We start from the raw sequence: 14,392 nt of genomic DNA, 5'->3' as shown, positions 1-14,392 counted from the left end.
GGAGGGCTCGGAGCCCCCGGGGCACCGCGGCAGCACAGCTCCAGGGGGGGGTCTGGGCAGTGGTCCCTGGCCAGGGCCCAGCTGGGAGACGTGCCGGGGGGGAGGGGATGCCCCCCGTTCCCGTGGGCTGCAGGGCGGCTGCTCCATGCACAGAGCCCGAGCCGCAGCGCTAGGTGCCCGTCCCGGGGCCATGCCCATGCCCGGTGTCGTGCCTGGTGTCGGGGCCAATGCCGGTACCGTGCCCGGTGATGGGGTCAGTGCCCAGTGCTGGCGCTGTGCCCAGTGGTGGGGTCAATGCCCGGTGCTGTTCCCGGTGCCCGGTGCCGTGCCCAGTGGTGGAGCTGAGTCCGTGCCTGGTGCCAATGCCTGGCGCCATGCCCAGTGCCCGGAGCCGTGCCCGGTGCCGGGGCCAATGCCCGGGTCTGTGCCCGGTGCCATGCCCGGTGCTCAGAGCCGTGCCCGGTGGTGGGGCCAATGCCCAGGGCCGTGCCCAGTGCCCGGTGCCATGCCCAGTGGCCCGGCCAATGCCGTGCCCGGGGCCGTGCCCGGTGGCGGGACCGATGCCCGGGGCCGTACCCGGTGCCCGGTGCCGTGCCCGGTGGCGCAGCGCAGGCGGGGGGCGGTGGCCGCGCGGGGGCGGGCCCGGGCGGGGCGGGGGAGGTGCCGCCGGGCGGGGCCGCGGCGGGGCCGGGACCGGGGCCGGTGCCCGGCGGTCGCTCCTGGCCGTGGGGTCGCGGCGGCACCAGGTGCGAAGCTGCGCGGCGGCGGCCCCGGGCCGGGCTGAGGCGATGCTGGCGGCCGCGCCCGCCGGAGCCATGTCCCAGCCCGAGGCGGAACGGGCGGGCGGCGGCTCCGCGCCGGAGCTGGAGCCGGAGCCGGGGCCGGGGCTCCCCGGGCGGGCCCCGCACCGCAGCCGCGGCCGGCGGCCCTCGGGGCGCGACTCCCGCCGCGCCTCCTCCCGCTTCAACCGGCGGAGCTCGGCCGAGCTGGAGCTGCTGGGCTACCCGGCACCGGGCGGGGAGCGCGGGGGGTCGCCGCCGCCGCCGGCTGCCGCCGGGCACCGGGAGCCGGAGGAGACGGAGAGCGAGGAGGTGGAGACGCGCGCGGTCGCCACTTCCCCCGACGGCCGGTTCCTCAAGTTTGACATCGAGATCGGCCGCGGCTCCTTCAAGACCGTCTACAAGGGGCTGGACACGGAGACCACCGTGGAGGTGGCCTGGTGCGAGCTGCAGGTACGGCCGGCCGACCCCTGCCCCAGACCCCCGCCTGCGTCCTGTCCCAGACCCCCGTCCCCCTGCCCCAGATCCCTGCCTGTGTCCCAGACCCCTGCCGCCCTGCCCCAGACCCCCGCCTGTGTCCCAGAGCCCCGTCCCCCTGCCCCAGACCCCTGCCTGCACCCCAGACCCCCGCCCCCGGGGAGGGGGCATCAGCAGGGCCAGCTGGACCCTTCTCTGTCCAGTTTCCCTGGCGTGGGCAACCCCCTCCCCTCCCTGCTCTGCGCCGGCCCAGAGCCCCTCTGCCCACCGCTGCCTGCCTGGGCTGCTCTGCAGGACCCACAGGGCATCCCCTGGGGCTGGAGCCCAGCGGGGACCCCAGAGCCCCTGTTTCTGCCAGGGACAGCACCAATGTGCAGTGGCAGGGCAGGGCACCTGCGGCCAGGCTCGGGCTCCCGGCACTGCCCCATGCCCAGCTCTGCCAGTGCCTGGGCACCACACGGGGCTTTTGGCCTGGACCCAGGATCCCTGCTTAACGCCACTGCTCCTGGCCCTCCTGCCCATCACGTGCTGTTTTCCATTTACCTTCTTGCTGCCCGTGCTATGGAGCACACTGGGGTGCCGGCGCTCCCGGTGCCAGTCCCCGCTCGGGGGGTTTACAGGTGGATCTGGGACCGGCTGCCAGGGCTGGGCACTCCAATGCCTGCCAGCCTGCAGCTTTCCCTCCGGAGGGGCAGCAAAGGCAGGGGTGCCCCCTCCGGTGCTGGCCTCTGCACGCGCGCCTGTGCCAGTGCTGGCGCTGGTGCCGAGGTTTGCTCCGATAGCTCTCGGCGTGCCCAGGGGCACGTGCCTGCGGCGAGCCTGGGGCTGGGCGTCAGCTGGGAGCAGGGTACGGTGTGACCTTGGTGTGCTCCAGCAGCTTGACCTTGGCTGAAGTGGTATTTGTGGGCACCCGTGTGTGGTTTCTGTGATGCTGCTAGGGCTCTCTGCTGGGAGCAGCCAGACCTGTGGTTTTCCAGCATCCCCATCTCCTCCCTGCCGTTGCTCTCCTCCAGCCCCTTCGCTGCCCAGCAGCAGGATGCTAACAGTGGGATGCTGCAGGCGGCAGTGAAGGTGTTGCCTCCTCAATGCCTTGTCCCGCTTGTTGCTTTTAATGGGCCTGATCTTGTCCGTGGAGGTGCCCAGGGAGAGCTGTGCCGTGGGGCTCCCTTTTCTTCTTGGAGCCCCTGGGGAGGGGCTTTGGTAAAGTCCAAAGTCTCCACCAGGCTCCTGGCTCTGGGATGGCTGCAGTGGCTGGAAGGTCCAAGTCCTTGTTAACACAGAAAAACGTGTCTTGCAAGTTTATTTATTGTCTTGTTCCTAAAACCTTGGTGTGGCTGCCTGGGCTGGGTCCTTGGGGTGGCTGCAGCCCAGCAGTGCAAGAAGAGATCCTGAGATAGTGGTGGGTGATTTCTGGAGGAGCTGACTATGGCCCCTTGGTGCGGAAGGTGAGGTTTTGGGCCTCTGCCTGCTTTCGTGGGTTGCACAATTGCTTCAGCTGGCTGCCGAGCCGGCTCAGCGCTCCTTCCCTCTCACGGCCCCATCCAAATGCTCCTGAGCTCCGTTTGAGTCCCGTGTCCCCAGCAGCACGCGGCGAGGGAAGTGCCAGCGCGCTGCTGGCAGGGAAAGGCTCTCCTTGGCGAGCCCAGGACCTTCTCTGGATGAGTCAGCTGTGCCCGATGCTTCCCACCTGGCTGGCTCCATGTCCCTCCCTGCGGGTGTGAGCCCCTCGTCACAAAAGTGCCCCAGCTCCGTAGCGGGGCTGCCAGCACAGCTTGTTCCCTGCCCTCCTGCTTGTCCCTGTGGCCGGGCTGTGCTGCCCTGCGGGTCCCCGTCCGCATCTCACTGTGTGAGAACAGCTCCTGCCTGTCCGCTGGGGCTGGATGCGGCCCCCGATGCCCACCCTGCAGCCCAGGGCTGGAGCCGCATGCACCCGGGGCTCTGTTTGGCGAAGAGCCGGCAGCGGTGCAGGCAGGGCATGCCTGCAGCCAGCGCGGGCAGCTCTGGGGTCTTGCGAGGTGGCCGTGGCGGGGATGAGGCTGCACCGTCCAGGTGGAGGAAGGGGAGCTGGGAAGCAAAGATGCTCCTGTGCCCCGAGTCCAGCAGGCGCACGCCGGCACTGCTGCCGGCTCCGTGAGCCTGCCAGGCCAGCGCGGGTGGGAGCCATGCACTCGGCTCACGGGGGGCTGGTGGGGGACATGTGTGCCAAGGCCGAGCTCCTGCCAGGACCTGTCAGCATCCCACAGTGTCTGGGAGACTTGGCTCCCCTCTGCTGTCACCCTCCCAGGGCAGTGCAGCCCGGCTGTAGCTGAGCACCCCTCGAGGGTCAGCAGCACAGGCAGCCCCTGCCCTGCTCCTGTGCCTGCCCCCCCCCCCTCCCAGCCCTCCCCCCGCCCCTCTCCCTTCTCGACGCAGTATTCCGCTCCATCCCACTGACTGCTCTTTATCCAGTGTCTCTTGTCCCAAAATCCACATCCCACGAGGGGCTGGGAGCACAGAAGCAGACTTTTAAAAGTTTGGGTTTTTTCAGCAATCATGCAAAGAATCAGACACTGTGACACAAATATGGGATTTGGAACCGCAAATAAAAATGGTTGTGGTTCTGCCCTTTTAAAAATAGCTTTGTCCTGTGTCTTTCACAGTTCTCCTTTTATTGCCTTTCAATTCTAAATGAATACCTAACCTCAGCTCTGACCTGTTCCGGTCTGGAGAGCCTCATCCAGCTGCTGTGATGGCTTCCGATCCCAAATCCCAGCTCTCCATGCCGTCCTTGCCCTGCCCTTCCCTCCCCAGTGCCTGGTGACCTGGAGGCTACTTTTGCCTTCCTGTGGGACCCCCTTTGGGGACCTGCCCATCCCCATCCCCTCCCCCCCCCCCCCCCCGTGCTGCTGCCCCCCAGCCCTGAACACAGCGTCTGTCTTTGCCTCCTGCCTGTGTCCTGCAGCCCTGCCGTGACCTGTTTGTGCTTTCCAGCTTTAGACTGGGACTATTTCTGTTGATAGGTGCTGCGGGCGGCAGGGAAAGAGGAAGCAGGGAGGAAACTGGAGGCCCGGAGCAGGATTGAGCTGTAAATACCTGGCTGTGAGCAGTTTTCCTGTGGGTCCCCCAAGGCTCCCTGCAGGCTAGAGCAGCCTGGGCAATGGGCTCTGCCCAGCCTCCCCCAGCTCCCATGCCCAGGTGGGGCAGGTAACCTGGGCTGGTGCCCCAGGGGCTGTGGGACACCAAATTCCTTCATCTTCTCAAAATCCTGTCCATCCCGTGCCCAGCCCATCCTGCCTGTGCCGTGGTTGGGGATCCTGCTGCCACCGAGTCTGGCGAGGCCCTGGGGCAGTGTCCAGGACTCAGCCCCACGTGGGGCCAGGGGCTTTGCCATCTGGGGGATGAGCTGAGGAGACTGAGCGGTGGGCATTTGTTGCATGGGGGTCCTGTGTGCTTGGGAACATGAGTGTGTCTGCGAGCGTGCACGGGGTCACCACTTGCAAAACGGTGGGGGCAGACCAGTGGGGTGCAGGCACCCACTGCTGCCGTAGTGCCAGCTGCTCTGCCGGGGGCTGGGGGCTCAGGACATCCCTGCAGCTGGAGGTGCTGTGCTCGTGGCTGGAGGGAGGGTGCTGGGTGGTCTCCAGCACTGGCTCTGTGCCCCATCACAGCATTGCTATGAACATCCCTCTGGTGCAGGAGTGCTCTCAGCGCCGCACACGGGGCTTTCGCAGGCTGCTGGGACCCGCTGGCCAGGGCGACGCGGAGCCAGGGCCCTGCAGGGGCTGCAGACCCTGCCAAGCGCTGGTGCTTCCTCGCGCTGGCTGGGGAGAGCCTCCTGCCTCGGAGGCGAGCGCCGTCCTTGGCCACCGTGCCTGGCCCTCGCTCCTCCTGCACTGGCCTCGGCTCACGGTGTTGGCTGTGCCGGGCTCCCCGGCAGCCAGCTCCTGGCTCGCAGGATGGGGCTGGACCGCTGCCCACCCAGCTCCTCACCCGGCCCCGTGCCACCATCCCCAGCATCCTCCTCTGCCCAGCGCGAGGTGCTGCTAGGAGAGGACACGGTGTCCCTGCGTGCCGTGCGGGGCGGTGGGGCTCTGCTGGCAGCCATGCCCTCCCTGGTGCCCTGTCCTGGGCTGAGCCGCTCCTCTGGCCAGGCAGGGCTCTGGTCCCCGCTGCTGGCGCTCAGCTGGGAGAGCAGCACCGTGCCCGGCTGTGGGACCGGCTGCCGCTTTGGTGGTTGCAGGAAGAACGGTGCCGGGGGAGCCCAGCAGGCCTGGTGCAGGCTTGGGGGACGAGCTCGAACCCCCAGGTCTTGCTCCAGGCACCTTGGGAGAGGTGACCTTGTGCTGGTGGTCCTGCCTGGGGTCGGGGGTGGCCCAGTGGGGGCTGCGCTGGCACAACCACTCCAAGTGAGGTCCCCTCTCACTGAGCTCAGAGCACTGTGGCTGCCCGTGGCTCCCTCCCTGCCCATTTTCATAGCCCATGTGGGCTTCCCCGTGCCCTTGCAAGCTTGTGGGGCACAGTGAAGCCTCCAGGCTCCCTGGTGGGGAGTGGGGGGCCCGGGGGTCTGAGGGCGGCTGTGGCACTGGGCAGGGCAGGCAGCGTGCCGCTGGGCTGGGGCTTCGCTCGCTGTTTTCCTCCTTGGGTATGAAAGGTCCCATTCATCCTGCTGCAACAGGGCTCAGGTTCTCATCTGGGCTGAGCCGGGTCCCTGAGCGTGTGTTAAAAGCAGAGGGGATTATGGAGCAGCTCCAGCCCGGCCGTGGGGCCAGCTGTGATGCAATGAAAATATTACAAAAGCTGCCCGGGCTGATGGATGGCAGCCACTGGCCAAGGAGCCGAGCATGGCTCTGGCAGCGCCTGGTGGTGGGAGTTCGGTGGCCGCCCACGGCAGCTCCATTTCCTCTGCCCTGCCAGCATGGGCTGGACTGGGGTCCCGGCTGGGAGGGTCCCAGGCTGTGCAGCACCAGGCCCCCCGGGATCCCGGGCTGTGGTGGAGTCACTGCTGCTCCGCTGGGTTCCCGGTGGGTCTGGCCGGCCGGCTCCCTCCTTCCTGCGCTACAGAGCCGTGGATGAGGGTCTGCGTCCTCCCCGTTGGCCCCAGCCCCACTCAGTGCCCTCGGCTTCAATTTCTTCTTTAATTAACTCAAGCAGGAGGAACACGGAAAAACCTGGGCTGGAGCCTCCCCCGCCTGCTTTCCCCAACAAAGGCCTCATTGAGGCTGGTGGCACCCTGCCACACCGGTGCCCTGTGCTGGGAGCCCCTGATGCCATGGCGGGGGGCAGGGCTGTCCTGGGGGGCACAGGGGCTGTGTGGGGCACGCTGGTGGGCCCGGCCATCGCAAAGCCCCCGCGTGTCTTCTGGGCTGGGTGCCTGCGGGCTGGGGCACCCCCTGTCCTCTGGTGGGCACGGGCTGGGGGCTAAGAGTGACGGGAGCAGGGACGGGCAGCACTGGCATGGGGCAGATTTCATGGCAGGGGGAAGTAGCCGGGCTCCTGGGTGCAGCATCTGTCGTGGGAGACCCTGGCCAGCCCTCCCCGAGCCAGGGGAGAGCGGCTCTGCTCTGTGCAGAGTGGTGCCACGCGGGGGCTGGCTGGGTGGGGGGACACCCTGGTCACCGACAGCCCCAGCCTCGTGTGAGCCCCTGCGGGGGGACAGCAGGTCTGACCCCAGATCAGCGCCAGGGCCACAGCAGCCCCTGCTGCCTCGCACACAGGGGGTGGGGATGAGGACGTGGGGGTCACCCGTAAGCCAGGGCATCCCCTGTGCTTGCCCGGGACCCCACCTGCCCCCCTCACCTCCCCCCTGGCTCCCACAGACACGGAAGCTGTCGAAGACGGAGCGGCAGCGGTTCAGCGAGGAGGTGGAGATGCTGAAGGGGCTGCAGCATCCCAACATTGTCCGCTTCTACGACTCCTGGAAATCGTCCATCAAAGGCCAGGTCTGCATCGTGCTGGTCACAGAGCTCATGACGTCCGGCACCCTGAAAACGTGAGCGGGGACCGCCAGGCTGGGGTGCGCAGGGGAGGGGAGGGGGTCCCTGCAGTGATGGTGAGGCGAGGGACGGGTCTGCACACACCCCCACACCCCCCAGGTATTTGACGTGGGTATTTGGGTGGGGATGATGGGCTGCAGGGGGCTCAGGTGGGATCTGGGTGGATGGCAGGGCAGGGCTGGGAGTTGGAGACAGAAATCGGGCATCGCTGGTGTGTGTTTGGAGAGCCAGGAGTTTCACTGGGATGGTGTGGCCTGGGCACCCCAGCCATGTGGGGTGGTGGCACTGGCTGCTTGCCCCGGCTGGCTCCCAGTGCTGGTGGCTCAGGGGGCTCAGCTCCTCCTGGGTTGGGTTCTCTGTGCTGCCCCTGCAGAGCCCAGCCGGGAGGGGACCAGCAGCCCCGACTCCAAGATGCTTTTTTGCTGCTCACCCCGCATGGGCACCTGCATCCCGAGGGGCTCGGCATGGTGGCAAGAGGGGGGTGGGCTGGGGCTGGGGGCTGACCCCCGTGAGTCCAAGCCCCATGGGTTCCCCGGCAGCTATCTGAAGCGGTTCAAGGAGATGAAGCTGAAGGTGCTGCAGCGCTGGAGCCGGCAGATCCTCAAGGGGCTGCATTTCCTGCATACCCGTTCGCCCCCCATCATCCACCGTGACCTCAAGTGTGACAACATCTTCATCACGGGCCCCACCGGCTCGGTCAAGATTGGGGACCTGGGTCTGGCCACGCTCAAGCGAGCCTCCTTCGCCAAGAGTGTCATAGGTGGGGTCCTGGCACAGCTGGGCTTGTGGCTGCGCCATGGGGACTGCGGGGGGGTCGGTGACCAGGGGGTGCTGAGCCCCACTGCCACCCCCAGGCACCCCCGAGTTCATGGCACCAGAGATGTATGAGGAGAAGTACGACGAGGCGGTGGATGTCTACGCTTTCGGGATGTGCATGCTCGAGATGGCCACCTCGGAGTACCCCTACTCCGAGTGCCAGAACGCCGCCCAGATCTACCGCAAGGTCACCTCGGTGAGCAGCCGTGGCCCCGGGATGGGGGGGGGGGCACCGCTGGCTGGTGCCACGGGCACGGGAGTCGGGGTGAGGGGGCTGGTTGGATGGATGGATGGAGCTGCCTGGTGTCACTGCTCCCCAAAATGCATCACTGTGCAGGTTATGCATCAGCTCAAATGAGTCTGGGCGGTGAGAGGGTGCAGGGGCCGCGGGGGCTGGGGGGTGCAGCTTGGCCAGACGCCGTGTCCCACGCCAGGTGCTGCCAGCACGTTAACGGGGTGGAACAGCAGAAGGTCTGCTCAGCCACCCCCTGCCTGCGGCACGGCGGCTGCCCCGGCCGGTCCTGGCCGGCTCCTGCCCACTGGGGTGGAAACTCGGAGCCCTGGGGCGTCCCGGCCCCGGCTGCCCGTGCCGGCACGCGTGGCCCAGGCTGCAGGAGCCACTGCTGGGCCCGTGGCACCTCGGGCTGGGAGCCCTGTCCCCACATGTCCCCTGCTGCGGTGGGGCTGTGCCTGGCGGTGCCAGGGACTGCGGCTGCCGGGGGAGCATCCAGCAGCGCCGTGGTCCCGCAGAGCCTGGGTGCAGCCCCCGGCCCTGGAACCCAGCGCCGTGGCAGGGTCCGGCACAGGTGGAGCTGACACCCATCACCCCCAGGGCCTGAAGCCGAGCAGCTTCTACAAGGTGAAGGTGCCGGAGCTGAAGGAGATCATCGAGGGCTGCATCCGCATGGACAAGAACGAGAGGTGGGAGGGAGCAGGGGGCCTGGGCGGCAGAGCCCCCCCAGCCCCTGGCCCCGCACTGAGCTGTGCTCCCTGCAGGTACACCATCCAGGACCTGCTGGAGCACTCCTTCTTCCAGGAGGACACAGGGGTGCACGTGGAGCTGGCCGAGGAGGACGATGGCGTCAAGTCTGGGCTCAAGCTCTGGCTGCGCATGGATGACACGAAGAAGTTGCACGGCAAGTACAAGGACAACAACGCCATCGAATTCCTCTTCGAGCTCTACAAGGACGTGGCGGAGGAGGTGGCCCAGGAGATGGTGGGTACAGGGACAGAGGGACCCTTGGTGCTGCAGGGTCCCTATGCCCCAACGTGATGAGCCCCCCCCACCCCCCAGGTGGTCCTGGGCTTTGTCTGTGAGGCTGACTACAAGCTGGTGGCCAAGGCGGTGCGGGACCGCGTGGTGGCCATCAAGCGCAAACGGGAGAAGCTGAAGCGTGCTCAGGATGTGCCTTCGCCTGCGGAGCCGGAGCAGTCGCCGGGTGTCCTGCAGCTGCTGGAGGACCTCAAGTCCCCACTGCCGCCTGGTGCCCCCACGCCTGCCCTGGCCACTCCCGGCTCCGGGGACTCCGTCTTCAGCAGCCCCTTCCCACCGGAGCCCGAGGAGCCCGAGGCTGACCAGCACCAGCACTTCGCCTACCGGCACACCAGCTACTCCTCAGCCACCTGTGCGTAGGCGCCGGGCGGGGGGACAGCAGGGTGACCTGGTGGGAGGTGGGTGGGGGGTCCCTCCCCAGTTCCAGCAGTGCCGCACACCCAGCCCTGCAGCCATTTCCCAGGGGTGCAAGCCAGGGAGGGGGCTTGCACCGGCTGTGCTCATGCGAGCGTTCCTCCGCAGCTGACGGTGAGACAGATGGCTACCTGAGCTCCTCTGGCTTCCTGGACTCCCCGGACCTGGCCCATCGCAGCTTCTCAGCGGGGGACCCCGCCAGCCCACCACCCAGCCGCCCCCTGCGCTGCTTCCCCACGGTGAGCAGAGCCCTGTGGGGCTGGGGGTCAGGGCAGCCGCGGCACCGGCTCACGCTGTCCTCTGCCCCCCCAGAGCATTGCAGTGCAGCTGCCCACCGAGCGCCTGCCCCCCGCCAGCGGCTTCTCCTCCCCAGTGGACAGGTGAGGCTGGGGGGGCTGGAGGGGGAGCGCAGTGGCTGGGAGCAGCCACGCTGATGCTCCGGTGTTGGGGCTTCCCACAGCTACGCCTCGGATGTGGCGTCCGGCATGAGCGACGGCTACGAGGGGCTCTCGGCCAGCGAGCGGAGCGCCAAGCTGCCGCCCAAGCGGGTCTCGGGGAAGCTGCTGCGGCGTCGAGCCCGTTCCAGGCTGCGTATCACCAACGTGAGTGCCGCGAGTGCCACCCGTGCCGGGCGGGCAGAGTGGGTGTTCCCCGGGCTGAGCCGGCTCTGTCACCCGCAGATCTCCGACAAGAATGACCGAGTGGTGGAGTGCCAGCTGCAGACCTACAACAACAAGATGGTGACCTTCAAGTTTGACCTGGATGGGGACAACCCGGAGGAGATCGCGGCCGTCATGGTGAGCGCGGTGTGGGGGTGAGGGCGGGGGCCTGCCTGGTCCTGCCGGGTGCTGACCGGCCCCTCCGCCCCCAGGTCCACAACGAGTTCATCCTCATGTCAGAGCGGGACGGCTTCATCCACCGCATCCGGGACATCATCCACCGCGTGGAGACCTTGCTCCGCAAGGACGGACACAGCACCACAGAGCTGCCCAAGACCCCCGAGGCCGAGTGCAGCCCCGTGAGTGCCCAGCCCAGCCTCGGCACCACTGGCGAAGCTGCTGGTGCTGAGTGCTGCTGGGGGTGCTGCCTGGCCCTGGGGAGCCCAGCGGGGAGGGGGCTGGGGTGCAGGGTCCCCCAGCCCCATGCCTGTGGCTCTGGGTCACTTGCCTGCTCTTGGGGTGCCCCCTTGCCCGGCGGAGCTGCTGGCTCCTGTCCCTGCACGTGGTGGGGCTGGGGTGGGGGCCAGCAGGGGCTTGGCTCGGCCTCTCCGGGGTCTCTGCCCCAGCGCTGGCCTTAGCTGCATCCCCCTCGGCAGGTGGACCTGCAGCTGCAGGAGCTCTCCCGCTCCATCTCCTCCTCATCCTCACTCAGCGGTATGTCTCTGCCCCATGTGGACCCTTCCCCTCACCCCCCAGGCCCTGGCTGAGCTCAGAGGGTCCTGTGGGGCACCTCCCGCCCCGGCTGAGCATCGCCTGTCACCCTTGTGCCACAGACCTGGGCTGCACCAGTCCCAGCTTCTCAGTCCAGTCCCCGGCTCTGCCGCTGCTGAGCAGCTCCCCGGCGGAGAAGGACCTCGCCAGCCCCACGGAGCCGCTGGCAGCCCCGGCTGGTGAGCTGCAGCCGATGCTGCCGGGCTCCACCACAGGTACCAGCGCTGGCAGGGCCAGGCACATCCATCCCACCGGCCTTGGCTGGCTCCTTGGTGGCTCGAGGCTCCGAGCTCCTGGGTGGGGGAGCAGGGGGCCCGGGGGGGGCCTGGGACCACTCCTGATGCTCCTCTCTCCACAGGCTCAATGCAGACTTGGCCCCTGGTCTCAATGGCTCCCTCCTGGCTGACAGCATCGCCGGCATTCCCGCAGACGCCCCCGAGCACCCCAGGGGGGCCTGTCCCACCAGCCCTGCCCCAAGCCCTCCTGTCCCCACTGCCACTCCCCACATCCCCTGTCCCCAGCGAGCCCAGCAGCCCCCTCAGCCCCCCTGTGACCAGCACGCCCTGGTCCCCCACCACCCCCCTCCTGTCCCTGGCCAACGTCTTCTCCCTGGCAGTGATGAGCGTGGCCCACACGCTGCTGCCCGCTGTCTCCTCCATCGCCAGCTCGGGTGGGCACCTCTACCCACCGCTGCTGCCGCGGCCACAGAGCCTCCTCCTGGGGCCCCCACGCTTCGTCTACCCCGACCCCGCCAGCATGGCCAAGCCATCCCCGGCCTGCGGTGGCACCCTGCAGTCAGTGGCAGCTGATGTCCCCGCTGCCGGGGGACCCATGCCATCCCCTACCTTGGCACTGGCGTCACCGTGCCCTGCTGGCAGCGAGGCTGCAGGGAGTCCCCTGCTGTCACTGAGCACGCCCACACTGCTCAGTCCCCTGCCATCCGCACTGGGGAGCCCGGAGGGCGGCACGGTGAGTGTGGGTGTGGAAGGGGCTCCCCGGGGCTGCTCAAAGTAGGGCTCAGCACCGGGGGGGGGGGCAGGTTGTCACTGCAGGTGCTGCCCTGGGCTGGGACAGGGAGCCCTGTGGCATGGGGAGCACCTGGGATGCAGGGGTGGCTGAGCGGGTGGGGGGTCCCAGGCCATGGGAGCAGCAGCAGGGGGGGTAGGAGATATGGGGGGACCTTGGGTGGGGCAGCTGACAGCGCTTGGATGTTTTCAGGTGCCACCTGGCTCCCCCAAGTCCAGCCACTCGCTCATCGTCTCGGAGTCACCAGCCCCTGGCGTGCCCAAGGCCCAGCTCTCACCCATCAACGAAGGTGAGGTGGGGAAGGGCCGAGTCTGTGCCGCGTGGCCGTGTTTGCGGTGAGGCACCGCGATGTCCCTGCCAGCCCATGTGCCCCAAACCCCACCAACTGCCCCCTCTCCCCAGCAGAAGCCAAGCCCCAGATCCTGGGCCGGTTCCAGGTGACACCAACCAAAGACCTGGCTGTGAGCTCCCGGGTGCTGGGCAGCAGCGAGGGTGAGCAGCATGGTGCAGAGCCGGCAGCAAGCAGCTCCCCTCTGCCCGCGGCCCCTGACACGGGGGATAGCTCGAGCAGCAACTCAGACTCTGTGCTGGAGATGGCGGAGCAAAACGCTGAGCCTGAGGAGGTGCAGGCTGAGGAGGGCACGGTGCCGCTGGCGGAGAGCGACCAGGAGGGCCCCGGGGAGGAGGGTACAGAGAGCGCGCCGCAGGCGGTGATTAACCAGGTGTGGATGAGCTACCCCCGCAGTTTGTCCTACCTGAGCAGCGACGACACCGAGAGCGAGGACGAGGAGATCTGGGAGGAGCTGCAGAACCTGCGCCAGAAGTGAGTGAGAAGCTCCGTGGCGGGGGTGGAGAGAGGGGTGGGCTGCACGTGGCGGGCAGCACAGGGGACAGGTCTTCCCACCTGCCCCGGGCAGGAGGACGATGCCCACTCCCCGGAGGCCCTGGCATGGCTGGGTGTGGGGCACAGCTCAGCTGCCAGCCCCCATCTCCTCCCCAGGCACCTGGCTGAGGTGCAGCTGCTGCAGAGCGCCCAGAAGAAGGAGATCGAGGAGCTGTACCTGCGGATGGGGAAGCAGCCACCGCTGGCCATCGTCTCCCCCGCTGCCATGCTCTCCAGCCGCCAGCGACGCCTCTCCAAGGGCAGCTTCAACCCCTCCCGCCGCAACAGCCTGCAGCGCCTGGAGCTGGCGCAGCCCCCAGGTGACAGCCCCCGCTGTCCCCACTCCCTCCTTGGGCCCCTGTGGGCTGGGAGGGGTGCTGGGCCAGTCAGGGGTGCCCCCTGCTCAGGGCTGGTCTGTCTCAGCAGCAGGCATCATGCGCCGTAACTCACTGAGCGGCAGCAGCACCGGCTCGCAGGAGCAGCGGCTGAGCAAGGGGGTGACCTTCGCTGATGACTTCGGCCGGATGGTAAGGGGCAGGGGGCTGATCCTGCTGCTGGCACCCCCAGGGTGCTCCCAGCGGTCCCAGCTCACTGCCACTTCTCTCCCCAGTAGCCAGCTGGCCAGGAGTGACTTCATGAACTACCTCAACCAAGTGCCTGCTGCCCGGCGGGGGTCGGGCACGAGCCCCTGCACCCCCCAGGAGGACAGCACCGGCCCCAGGGGCAGCCAGCACCCAGGCCCTGCCTCTGCCCCTGTGCCCCTTGGCCCTGCGCCCGGGTACCTGCTGCCTCTGTATCAGAGGGAGGGCAGGCCTGTCCCACACTTGTCCTCCCATCTCCTCGTGCCCCCCCTGGCCCCCTCCCCACCATTCCCAGCTCCTTTGCTCAAGCCCAGCCCCAGCTGCAGGTCACATGTGACTGCTGCCATCCTTCATGGCTTTACTCTGAGCTGAACCCGCGCAGGCAGAGCAGAACGATCCCCCAGTACCTCCCAGTCATGACACATCACCACCACCACCACCCTGCCACCGTGTTGTCCTCCAGCTCTGTCCTGGGGCCACTCCCGCCCCACTCGCTCTGTGGGACAACGTGCAGAGCCCAGCCCACTGCCTAGTGCTGCCCTGCTCGCTGCCACCCTCATCTCGTCCTGCCCAGCTGAGATCGAGCTGGCTGTGGAGCAGGACGAAGCTTCCCCCAGCCCCAGCTGGTGCATCTGAACAGTGGCAGGTGCACTTTGTTATGAACTGAGGTCTGGAAAGCTTTTTCATAAATATGAATTAAATACAAGTGGGGTCTGTCTGTGTCTGTTCAGTGGGACTTGT

At 67.9% G+C, this 14,392-nt stretch overlaps 1 protein-coding gene across 5 annotated transcripts; it reads left to right on the top strand.

Annotated features, from left to right (window-relative positions):
• The first annotated feature begins 687 nt into the window (after positions 1–687).
• On the top strand, positions 688–14,357 carry WNK4 (WNK lysine deficient protein kinase 4). 5 transcript variants are annotated; one of them, XM_037411050.1, is made up of 20 exons: positions 688–1,232; positions 7,052–7,224; positions 7,768–7,988; positions 8,083–8,240; positions 8,877–8,965; positions 9,041–9,260; positions 9,339–9,669; positions 9,840–9,970; positions 10,044–10,111; positions 10,192–10,333; positions 10,412–10,528; positions 10,603–10,749; positions 11,047–11,104; positions 11,224–11,376; positions 11,520–12,130; positions 12,380–12,476; positions 12,593–13,010; positions 13,188–13,390; positions 13,494–13,597; positions 13,684–14,357. In XM_037411050.1, the coding sequence occupies exons 1-20, from the start codon at positions 789–791 to the stop codon at positions 13,699–13,701; spliced, it is 3,903 nt and encodes a 1,300-aa protein (XP_037266947.1). In that variant the 5' UTR covers positions 688–788; the 3' UTR covers positions 13,702–14,357. The 5 variants fall into 5 exon arrangements, with proteins under 5 accessions (XP_037266947.1, XP_037266943.1, XP_037266945.1 ...); XM_037411046.1 differs by having other exon boundaries at positions 789–1,232; positions 12,590–13,010; positions 13,500–13,597; XM_037411048.1 differs by having other exon boundaries at positions 789–1,232; positions 12,590–13,010; positions 13,500–13,597; positions 13,681–14,357.
• Positions 14,358–14,392: the final 35 nt, after the last annotated feature.

The sequence above is a fragment of the Falco rusticolus genome, chromosome 18, assembly GCF_015220075.1.
Source record: "Falco rusticolus isolate bFalRus1 chromosome 18, bFalRus1.pri, whole genome shotgun sequence".
NCBI lineage: Eukaryota > Metazoa > Chordata > Aves > Falconiformes > Falconidae > Falco > Falco rusticolus.
Note: the sequence above shows the minus strand (reverse complement) of the source record. Positions and strands in the feature narration are given on the sequence as shown.